This window comes from Chlorocebus sabaeus, chromosome 19 (genome assembly GCF_047675955.1).
Source record: "Chlorocebus sabaeus isolate Y175 chromosome 19, mChlSab1.0.hap1, whole genome shotgun sequence".
Lineage (NCBI taxonomy): Eukaryota > Metazoa > Chordata > Mammalia > Primates > Cercopithecidae > Chlorocebus > Chlorocebus sabaeus.
The window spans coordinates 9,015,953-9,027,523 of record NC_132922.1 but is presented as its reverse complement, the minus strand read 5'-3'; the positions used below and the strand labels follow the sequence as shown (position 1 = coordinate 9,027,523).

The window sequence follows — 11,571 nt, the reverse complement described above, 5'->3', positions numbered from 1 at the left end:
CGGGCATTCGCTCCGAGGCCGCGAGGGGAGGGACCTCACTATGCAAATCTGAGCTGCTGATCGATGACGCGCCATCACCCCACGCGCCGCCTCGCGCGCCCATTGGCTGAGATGAGCCTGGTCCCATTGACAACAAACAGGGGGGCGCGCGGCCTGGAGGCGGGGCCGCAGGGGGCGCGGGATGGGGCGGGGGAATCCCGCCCCGCCCTTTTCGTGCGGCGCCCGGGCGCAACGCAAACATGGCGGCGGGTGGCACCCGCCGGTGAGGCGGTACCGGGCGGGGGTTGTCGGGTGTCATGGGCGGTGGCGACGGCACCGCCCCCGCGTCTCCCTGAGCGGGACGGCAGGGGGGCTTCTGCGCTGAGCCGGGCGATGGACGAGAGCGGCGAGCTGGGCGGTCTGGAGACCATGGAGACCCTCACGGAGCTGGGCGACGAGCTGACCCTGGGGGACATCGACGGTGAGTGGTGGGTGGGTGGGAGTGCGGGGGCCGCGCGGGGAGGAAGGGGTTACGGCGGCGCGCCCGGGTGCGCGTGCGCCCACCCCCAGACAGCTCCGGCTCGCGCGGCAAGAACCCCGTGCGCACTGTCCCCCCGGCGGTCCCCAGCCCTTCCTGCGCTGCGAGCTTGAGCCCTGCCCAGCCGCGCCGCTCCGGGAGGCCGTGGGATCTGGGGCGCCGCGGGGCCGAAAGCGGCGCGAAGGTCGCGGGTTCCAGAGCACGGGGCCAGGGACGTCGCGGGGGCGTCTCAGGGAGCGGCCTAAGGAGAGCGCGTGGCTGCCGCCTCCCTCGCGCGCCCACACGCGCTTTGCGTGGTCCACTCTCCCGCCGCCCGCGACCGTGCGTCGCACCTGTCACTCCCTGCCCGGACGCGGGGGCGGCTTTGGGATTCCCGGGGCCCAGCCCCCAGTCTCGGCGCCCCGAATCCCTGGGCTTCTCGGGATTGATCGACGGCCAGGTCGCCGGGTGCTCCGCGAAACTCTGGGCAGCGACTGCAGAAGCAAGTTGCTGATGAAGAGAGCAGTGGCGGCGGCATGTGGACACATCTCTCCGGGATGGAGAGCCGGGCGCTCCTGCTGTCACGCTGCAAAGGGAATTGAGCAGAAGGAATTTTGAGTTGTGGCCCCTCGGGTACGGGCTGGGGAGCGGGTGGCCTTTGTTCCGGCGCCTTAACAGCGGAGTGGAAGAGCTGGTAGGAGCCCAGGGATCCTCTCTTAAAATACTCATTTTGCGACCACGGGAACCACGATTTAGAGAGGGTCAACGGCTTGCTCAAGGTCACCCGGCTGGTTAGAGCCTAGTTCTTGCAGTTCCTGGGCCAGTATTGGTTTTTCTATACCCCTCCTTTCAGGAAGGAGTCCAGTTGACTAGGCTAGTAATCTTACTAACTCGATAATTCCACTCTTATGTTCTAGGCCTCAAAATACTTTGTATTATTTCACTTCTTCCTCACAACAATCCTGTGAGATATTCTTGTTACTCCTATTTTAATACGGTAATTGAAGAAGCTGAGGCCAGGAGATGTTGACTTATCTAAGGCCACTCACCTTAGAGAGCTTAGGCAGAAACACAGGTGCATTGTACTTTTCAGTTTTCAGCATGCTTTCATGTCCAGGATCTCACTACAGCCTTGCAGGCATGTATGATGGCTACATCCCCAATGTGCAGATGAAGAAACAGAAGCAGCAGAAGATTCTCTTTTGGGGGAAGAGATAAATGCAGCAGCTAATTGAAAAGGATCTGTTTGCCATTTTCCCATTTTGCTTTTGTAATATTTCTCCCCTTGGTTTGTCCTTGCTTTCCATTTTGGTCATGTGGGCAGTGTGGTAAGACCCTTAATTGAAGCCCCAGTTCTAACCACAGACTCTTTACTAAGTGCTCCTAAATACAGAAATGGGTTAACAAATGGGGGGTGGGGTAGGTGGGGGTTGGGAATATAGCAAGGGCAGCTAACATGTTTTGAGAACTTATGTGCCAGACGGTGTTAAACACTTATACATGTTAATGTTCTCAATCCTCATAACAACCCTGTCAGGTAGAGAGAACTGTTATACTAGTCATCTCCCTCTCACAGAACCTGGAAGTGAGTCCCAGGGTAGTTCATTAATTTACTGAAGATTACACAGCCAGTAGAAAGTACTGTATGTCTATAGCTGCCTACCTGCAAGGGCACAGAAAGAAATTCATATGGATTTTGCATTCCTATTCCATGATTAATTCCTACTTGTCTTATTTTGTTTATTTATCTAACTTTTAAATTTTACTTTTTATGTAGTTATTTTTTGAGACAGGGTCTCATTCTGTCACCCAGGCTGGAATGCAGTGGCACAATCACAGCTCACTGCAGCCTTGACCTTCTGGGCTCAAGCAATCCTCCCACCTCAGCCTCCCAAGTAGCTGGGACCAGAGACGCACACCACCACGCCCAGAAGCAAATTTTTTGAATTTTGTAGAGGTGAGGTCTATTCTTGGGCTCAAACGATCCTCCTGCCTCGGCCTCCTAAAGTGCTAGGATTACAGGTGTGAGCCACCTGATTTGTTTTTTTGTTTTTGTTTTTTGTGACGGAGTTTCGCTCTTGTTGCCCAGGCTGGAGTGCAATGGTGCGATCTCGGCTCTCCTCAACCTCCGCCTCCTGGGTTCAAGCGATTCTCCTGTCTCAGCCTCCCTAGTAGCTGGGATTACAGGCATGCGCCACTATACCTGGCTAATTTTGCATTTTTAATAGAGACAGGATTTCTCCATGTTGATCAGGCTGGTCTTGAACTCCCAACCTCAGGTGATCCGCCTGCCTTGGCCTCCCAAAGTGCTGCTGGGACTACAGGCATGAGCCACCGCGCCTGGCTGAGCCACCTAATTTTTTTTTAGAGACAGTGTCTGGCTGTTGCCCAGGCTGGAGTGCAGTGGCACAAGGCTCACTGAACTCTTAAGCTTAAGCAATCCTTCCAGCTCAGCTTCCTGACTAGTTAGGACTAAGGCATGTACCACCATGCCCAGCTAATTTATATTTTTATATATATATATATATATTTTGTAGAGCCGGTCTCACTGTGTTGCCCAGGCTAGTCTTGAACTTTCAGGCACATGCAGTCCTCCTGTCTTGGCCTCCCAAAGTACTGGGATTACCGGCATGAGCCTCTATACCCAACCCTGTCTTAATTTGTAATGAGTTTAAATTACCTATTGGTTAATACTGTCTTTATCCCCATAGATTTCTGAATAAAATGGAAACTACCACCCTCTGGAAACTACCACAGTGGTTCAGTGGTTTCACAGGTCCTTTAGGTTTGATCCCAGTGGAAGATGATTCCACTTCTCTGTCCTTCCAGAAGACCTGGTTTATAACAGTGCATAAGGTTTTGCCGCAAAATATAGTTATATACCACACAAGGAAGAGGTGTGACTGTTTTGTCACAGGAGACCTAGGGGCCAGGTTTAGGAAAAGTGGTTCCATGTCTTCAGTTGATCAACAAATATTCAAGTGCTGGCTGTGGTTTCTGAGCTGTAAGGAATCATGAAAGATACCATAGAATGTTATGGCTTCATGGAGCTTGAGATGAGAAACTCTAGTACCAGTATAGAACAGCTTAAAATTGCACAGGGCAACAAGTGAAAGTCAGCAGTGAGGGTAGCTTGGTAAAGTCTGGCTTACCAGGAAGACCACACCAAAGAGGTAGCTCTTGACCTGGGCCTTGGAGGACAAAAAGAGCTGGGCAGGCTGAAGGTCAGTGGTCTGAAGATAAAATTATCCCTTGATTCTCACCCCTGTGTTCCCCTTATTGAATGTTAGCTCCATGAGGCAGGGACCTTCGTTTCATTCCCACTGAATTCTTTGCACCTAGAACAGTGCCTGGCACATAGTGCTCATTAAATATTTGTGGAATTCCTGAGTGATCCAGTGATCTTGGGCTGGACAGGATACTAATTGTCCTGGACATGGTTTGGAGTTAGATTAGATCAAGGATAGCCAGCCTGGATGCTTCTAGGAGCTATAGTCAGGTGAGGAAGGGGAGAGGCAGGGTGAGTACATTTACTTCCTTTGTATGTGTATGGTGGGGATAAGGGGTAGATGCAACCTAAAGAGCTTCCAGGAGGTACAGGCAGGCAAGGATCCATTCCACAATGTCTGCTGTGTTCCAGTCCATTGGTACCCTTTAAGGATATGGGCTCAGGGAGGCCACATTCATTCACTCATTCAACACATCTCTTGAGTGGCTTCTAAGTATTCCTGTGATGGACAAAGGATAACTTGAGCAAGACAGACGATGTGTCTTCTCTCTTAGGAAGCTTACATTCTTGATGGAGGAAATACAAGTTGAGTAAAATAAATGAACAGTTTTGGCAGGGCACCGTGAAAAAAATAAAATTGGACCATATTATAGAGTGTGACTGGGCTAGCCTACTTAGATTCGGATGTCCAGGGAGGCTTCTTGGAAGAGAGGTATCAGTGTCTCTTTCAAGAGATGCCCAAGTCTGGATTTTTATTTGAAATACCCAGATTTTTGGCTGGGCACAGTGGCTCACACCTGTAATCCTAGAACTTTGGGAAGCTGAGGTGTGTGGATCATGAGGTCAGGAGTTCAAGACCAACCTGGCCAATATGGTGAAACCTCATCTCTACTAAAAATACAAAAATTAGTCGGGCGTGGTGGTGGGTGCCTGTAGTCCCAGCTACTCGGGAGGCAGAGACAGGAGAATCACTTGAACCTGGGAGGCAGAGGTTGCAGTAAGCTGAGATCATGCCACTGCACTCCAGCCTAGGCAACAGAATGAGACTCCATCTTAAAAAAAAAAAGTGCTGGACATGGTGGCTCATGCCTGTAATCCCAGCACTTTGGGAGGCCAAGGTGGGTGGATTGCCCGAGGTTGGGAGTTTAAGACCAGCCTGACCAACATGGAGAAACCCCATCTCTGCTAAAAATACAAAATTAGCCGGGTGTGGTGGCTCATGCCTGTAATCCCAGCTACTTGGGAGGCTGAGGCAGGAGAATTGCTTGAACCCGGGAGGTGGAGGTTGCAGTGAGCTGAGACGGCGCCATTGCATTCCAGCCTGGGCAACAAGAGCGAGACTATCTCCAAAAAAAAAAAAAAAAAACCTCAGATGTTTGTATGTTGGCTCAATTTTAGAAAAAAATATACTATAGGCACCCAATAAAGCATGTGTGCTAGTTGATCTCTGGTGTCTTGTCTACTGCAGAATATTCTATTGTCCCAGGCCCCCAGGTTTCCCATAATATAATAAGTCTACCATTTCATTTTGTGTTATATATCTCTAGTTCGAGAAAGGGCCTCATGCACTGTTACACAACAGGTCTTCTGGAAGGGCATCGAGGTGGGATCCTCTTCCACTGGGATCAGGAAAGGCACAGTCATGGAGGTGACCTTTTTGCTGGGTCCAAATAGATGGGTGGCAGGAGCAGCCTGACAAGTATGTGGGAGGAATTAGAACAAGCTGCCTTTAGAAATAAAAGATTACTAGAGATTTCTTGGAATATAGTGTGTGTGAGGAAACAGTAGAAGATGAGGTCTGAGAGGTGAGGTGGAGCTAAATTGTACTGTAGATGCAAGGTGTTTTATGGAATATAGGGAGGAATTATTGAAGATTTTCAAGTAGGGGGTGACACACGAATCATGGGTTTTAAGAAAATTGAACTGTGGGCTGGGTGCGGTGGCTCACGTCTGTAATCCCAGCATTTTGGGAGGCTGAGGAGGGTGGATTACCTGAGGTCAGGAGTTTGAGACCAGACTGGCCAACATGGTGAAACCCCATCTCTACTAAATAATACAAAAATTAGCTGGGCGTGGTGGCGGGCACCTGTAATCCCAGCTACGTGGGAAGCTGAGGCAGGAGAATCGCAATGAGCCCAGATTGCGCCACTGCACTCCAGCCTAGGCAACAGAGCAAGACCTTGTCTCAAAAAAATGAAAAGAATATTGAACGGTGGTGATAGGCAAGGAAGACTGGAGGCAGGGAGGCTAATTAGGAAACTGTAGCCATCCAGGTGTGAGGTGTTGAAGGGTGACAAATTTGGGTGGGAAGTGGCCCTCATTCAAGTGCCTTTCCATGGCACTGACTTGGGTCTCTGCTTGCTTCTCCCTGCAGACACCCAGTTTGACAGAGTACCCTGCAGTACCTGGCACTGAATAGGTGCTCTGTAAAGGTGTGTCTGGTGAGGAAAGGAAAGCACCTCAAGTTCGGTCTGAGTGTTCACACCATTGGGAAAGTTGGAATGGCCAACTGGGTGAGCTAGGAGTGAGTGTTGGGGATGTGACAGGACATGTCCTCATTGAAAGCTTGGCCCTGAAGGCAGAGCAGAGGGAGAATTCTAAGATCCCATTAAGACTTTGAGCCTGGAGCATTGGGAGAGTTCAGAAGTCAGCAGGAAGAACTGGTTTGGGGAAATGAAGAAATTTTGTCTTAATTGTGCTGAAATTGGGGTGCCTGGGGGTCATCCAGTAGGAAATGAGAAGTAGGTTGATACTTCAGAGAGGGTAAAACTGGGATGGAGATTGAAGAGAGGCCCTGCTGAGTCAAGAGGAGAGAACTGGGAGATTCGAGGTTAGGAAAGTGATAGCTTTTCAAAGAGTAGTCCATAGATGATGGAGACAGTGCCACAGAGAACAGCAAGGATGACAAGGCCATGCAAGGAGTTATGGGACTTGGTATTAGGAAGCCGACCTTTGCCAGAACAGTCAGATGAGGGAATCCAAGGCAGAAAGGAAGCAGGGGTGAGTGGGAGATGGGCAAATGGAGGCAAGTAATTCTCTTTGGAGAAAGTGGAATAATTTTTTCAATAAGCTAAGCTACTTTCTGTCTTGATGAGTTTGCCTATTCTGGACATCTCATAAATGGAATCAGACAGGTAGCATAATATTGCTTAGGTTCATCATGTTGCAGTGTAGTGTTCCATTGCATGGACACGCCACATTCTGTTTTATCTACTCCTCAGTTGATGGACATTTGGGCCATTTCCACTCTGGCTACATTATGAATGAAGCTGCTACAAACTTTTGTGTACAAGTTTCTGTGTGGACATATATGTTCATTTATCTTGGGTAGATCGTCTACATTTGTTGTTGTTTATGTTTTCCAAGGGCTTATAATAAATAGTCCCATTTATTCACATGCTTAGTTTCTGTGTTCCTGTAACTAATTCAGCCCTAAATCTTGTGATGGAAACTTTCAATGTAGTGGTCAGTTCTCTTCTTTCCTGCCCCATCTGATGGCTATTGTTTAGGGCTGCTCTCCCCTCACTTACCTTGGGACAACCCCTGACCATCACCCTTGGGGGCAAAGTTGAAGCTCTTCTTTCCCAGTTCTTGTTTTTTTACTCACTTATTTTAGTGGAGCACATCCTCCAGTGGCTTCCTGAGAAAGAGTACATTGGAGGTAACTCTTTGAGGCCTTGCCTATCTAAAAACATCTTTATACTAACCTCATTCCAATTTGGTAGTTTGGCTGAGTTTAGAATTTTAGGTTGGACAGAGTTTTATGTCAGAATTTTGAAGGCATTGTCTGATTATCTTGCTTCTAGTAGAGAAATCTGAGGCTGTTTCCTTTCTTGATCCTTTGTGTGTGACCTGTTTTCTTCTCTGGGAGCTTTTAGGATCCTGTCTTTATGTTCTGAATTCCATGACAATGTGCCTTGATGTGACTGGGCTGACAGTCACTGTCCCTACTTGTTGGGGCTCTGGAGAGCTGTCTGATACCTGAGTTCATGCAGTCCTGCTATCAGCCTACTTGTCACCCAAGCCTGCAGAGGAATTTCCAGTACCTGAACCTTTCCATGGCACTGATTTGGGCCTCTGCTTGCTTCTCCCTGCAGACACCCAGTTTCATCTTTGGCAGAGTACCCTGCAGTACCTGGCACTGAATAGGCACTCTGTAAAAGTGTGTCTAATGAGGGAAGGAAAGCACCTCAAGTTCAGTCTGGGTGTTCACACCATTGGGAAAGTTGGAGTGGCCAACTGACTGAGCTAGGAGTGAGTGTTGGGGGTGATTGTGGTCAGCACACCCCTAGGAGGTAGAGGTGGGAGAAGAGTGGAAACTGACTTCACATTCCTCCAGGGAGGGATGCTTTGGAAAAACTGCTCGGTGAGCTGAAGCACAGATCTGCTTTTCATCCCTTTTGTACCTTCTTAAAGACATAAGGTGTGTTTTGACACTGGAGTATATAGAGGGTTGCTAACGTTTGGGTTGGAAGAGCTGCTATTGTCCACAGCTTATTTATTTTCCACCCATTTTTATCTCCTGGTCTCATCCAGTTACATTTCCTGGGATATGTTTTTGGAGGTTGCTTAGATCACGACACTAGTGTCCCCTGGGTTTCTCCTCCCTCCTCTATTTGGCCTCGCCCTTGACAAACATTCCCCGCATTCACACCCAGGCCTTTGGCCTAATGTTCTTGAATGCTGCTTGCCTCTCATTGAACAGGCTTTTATATAGCTCTCATATTCAGTTCATGTCTTGGCATTTAAAAATATATATATTTTTGCTTCTTTCTCAACTAGATCATTTCTCTTCTCAAATTTGTAATTTAAAAAAGGAAATTCTCAAGCAGTTTTATTCAATTAGAACTTCATTAATATCAAATTGTCCATATCCTTCTGGATTGTTGTCCGAACATTGCTTCTGTGCATCCATATCACAGTGTTTTCACATATGGGTTGCTCTATGTTGAAGTAGTTGAGGTGTAATCACCATGTAATCTAATGTGATTCATCTGAATAGGCAAACCCTTACATACCTGTGTACCTGTTGAACATTTTCATCATTTGCAATTTTCTCTTAACATGAGCACTTACTGTTGTTCTGAATCGTTGTAAACAAGTCACCTGGGAATTTGTTCATGGGCGTGTGTCTTCCAAAGAGGAGTCTTTAAGTTGAGCTGGGTAACACACTGCCAGCCATAGCCCTTTCATTTTAAAAACATTGCCAGCGCTACAAATTACTATGGTGATTGGGAATTACAACTTGGAAAATATTTTTATTTTTTGAAAAGATAGTACATTCATATGAATCAAAATAAAACACATAAAAAGGTGCTGTGAAAAGTCTTGCTCTCAGCCCTACCCACGATCTCCCTAGTCCCACCACTCCATCACAAGTAATTAAATTTTTAGTTTCTTTTACCTGCTTCAAAATGTATTTGTTATTACAAAACAAGCTAATAACAAATATTGATTTTAGTTTTTGCTTTGCTTTCCTTTTTGACTGAAAAAGTTTAGCACACTATAAGCCCTGTTCTTCTGTGTCTTGCCTTTTCCTTTCCACTTACCAATGTATCTTATAGATCATCCCAGATTTTTTCACTGCTGCATGGTTTTCCATTTTATGATGACCTGTAATTTATTCATCCAGTTCTTTTTTGATGGACATCTGAAGGTATTTTCAGTCTTTAGCTATTAAAAACAATGCTTCAATGAATAGCTTTGTAAATTCATCCTTTCACACATGTGCAAGTGTAGATGCAGAATCAGTTACCAGAAGTGGGATTGTTGGATCAAAACAAGGGTGGTGCTGTCTCCAACATTTAGTTGTCACAAGAATCCAGTTAGGTAAAACAGGAGAGGGACTGGGCACTGTGGCTCATGCCTGTAATCCCAGCACTTTGGGAGGCCGAGCTGGGCGAATCACAAGGTCAGGAGATCGAGACCATCCTGGCTAACATGGTGAAACCCCGTCTCTACTAAAAAATACAAAAAATAGCCGGGCGTGGTGGCACGAGCCTGTAATCCCAGCTACTCGGGAGGCTGAGGCAGGAGAATCGCTTGAACCCGGGAGATAGAGGTTGCAGTGAGCTGAGATCTCACCACTGTGTTCCAACTTGGACCACAGAGCGAGACACTGTCTCAAAAAAAAAAAAAAAGATGGCCAGGTGTGGTGGCTGATGCCTGTAATCCCAGCACTTCGGGAGGCTGAGGTGGGCAGATCACCTGAGCAAGATCAGCCTGGCCAACATGGTGAAACCCCATCTCTACTAAAAATACAAAAAATTAGACGGTCATGGAAGCAGGTGCCTGTAATCCCAGCTACTTGGGAGGCTGAGGCAGCAGAATTGCTTGAACCCGGGAGGCAAAGTGAGCCGAGACCGCACCATTGCACACCAGCCTGGGCAACAAGAGTGAAACTCTGTCTAAAAAAAAAGATAAGAGGAAGGGGCAGGACCTAACATTTGCTACTGGCTCTGTGTGCATTTGTAGTTTTGTTAGATCCTGCCAAACTGCTGTCCATAGTGGATGAACCAATTTACACTCCCACCAATGTGTGGAAGGAGCCTGTTTCCTCATAGCTTCCAAGCACAGTCAAATTGGGACTCTTTATTCCCTTTATTCTGCCTCTTTGCTGTACTTTTGCCAATTTAGAGCTCTTACCGCCCCTGTCCCCAACACTGCACACATACAGACCCTTCTGGTCCTGGCCTTCTGGCTCCTCAATTTTTCTCTGCTCAAGACCACGGGACAGTCAGTGGGTAAAGACCAACTTTCTAAGCGATCCCTTCCAATACCTCACATGTCCCCTTTACTTGCTCAGGCCCTTAGTGATTGGGGTTTTCTTACACTTCTGCTGCTCTGGGTTTTTTTGGAGTGATCCTTCATCTGGTTTCCCTACTTTCCTTACTTTTAAAATTGCTCCTTAAGAATACATACAGCAGGCCGGGCACATTGGCTCATGCCTGTAATCCCAGCACTTTGGAAGGCTGAGGCGGGCGGATCACTTGAGGTCAGGAGTTGGAGACCAGCCTGGCCAATATGGCGAAACCCCGTCTCTACCAAAAATACAAAAATTAGCCAGGCATGGTGGCACATGCCTGTAATCTTAGCTGCTCGGAAGGCTGAGGCATGCTTGAACCCCGGAGATGGAGGTTGTAGAGAGCCAAGATCGCACTACTGCACTCCAGCCTAGGCAACAGAGTAAGACTCTGTCTCACAGAGAAGAGAAGAGAAGAGAAAAGATGTACAGCAGCTCCTTATTTTCAGTCCTCTGCTTTTGGGGCACTTGGAAAATGGTTTCTTGTTTTACGCCGTTTTACTGAAACGCTCTTCTTGTCTGAGTTCTCTTTCATGTAGTTTCAGAGTGGGTAGTCCTTGCTGCCCCAAAATTTCAGTGCGTCCTCGTGTAAGAATTATTTGGGGCTTTCCATCACTATAAATAGAGGTATTCTGGAAGTTGCTTCCTTTCACTGTAGTTCTCTTAAGACCACTTTTCACCAAAATCTGCAGATTTTAGGAAATGCCCTTTTGTTATAGTCTAATTTCTCACAATACTTTGATTTGACTTTTTTTTTTTTTTTTTTTGGATACAGAGTCTAGCTCTGTCCCCCAGGCTGGAGTGCATTGATGTGATCATGGCATATCACAGCCTTAAACTCCTAGGCTCCAATGATCTTCCTGCCTTAGCCTCGCAAGTAGCTGAGACTGCAGGCACGTGCCACCAAGCCTGGCTACTTATTTTTGTATTTTTTGTAGACACAGGGTCTTGATGTGTTACCCAAGCTGGTCTTGAACTCCTGGGCTTAAGCGCTCCTCCCACCTTGGCCTCCCAAAGTGCTAGGATTACAGGCATGAGCCACTG

General features: G+C 47.6%; 1 protein-coding gene across 1 annotated transcript in view; it reads left to right on the top strand.

The window, feature by feature from the left end:
* The first annotated feature begins 193 nt into the window (after positions 1 to 193).
* The window catches only part of SREBF2 (sterol regulatory element binding transcription factor 2), a 74,970-nt gene continuing 63,592 nt past the window's right edge, over positions 194 to 11,571 (top strand). The window contains exon 1 of the mRNA XM_007975929.3: positions 194 to 460. Coding sequence (XP_007974120.2) covers positions 373 to 460 — 88 coding nt within the window. The 5' untranslated portion in view covers positions 194 to 372. The remainder of the gene's footprint in view (positions 461 to 11,571) is intronic.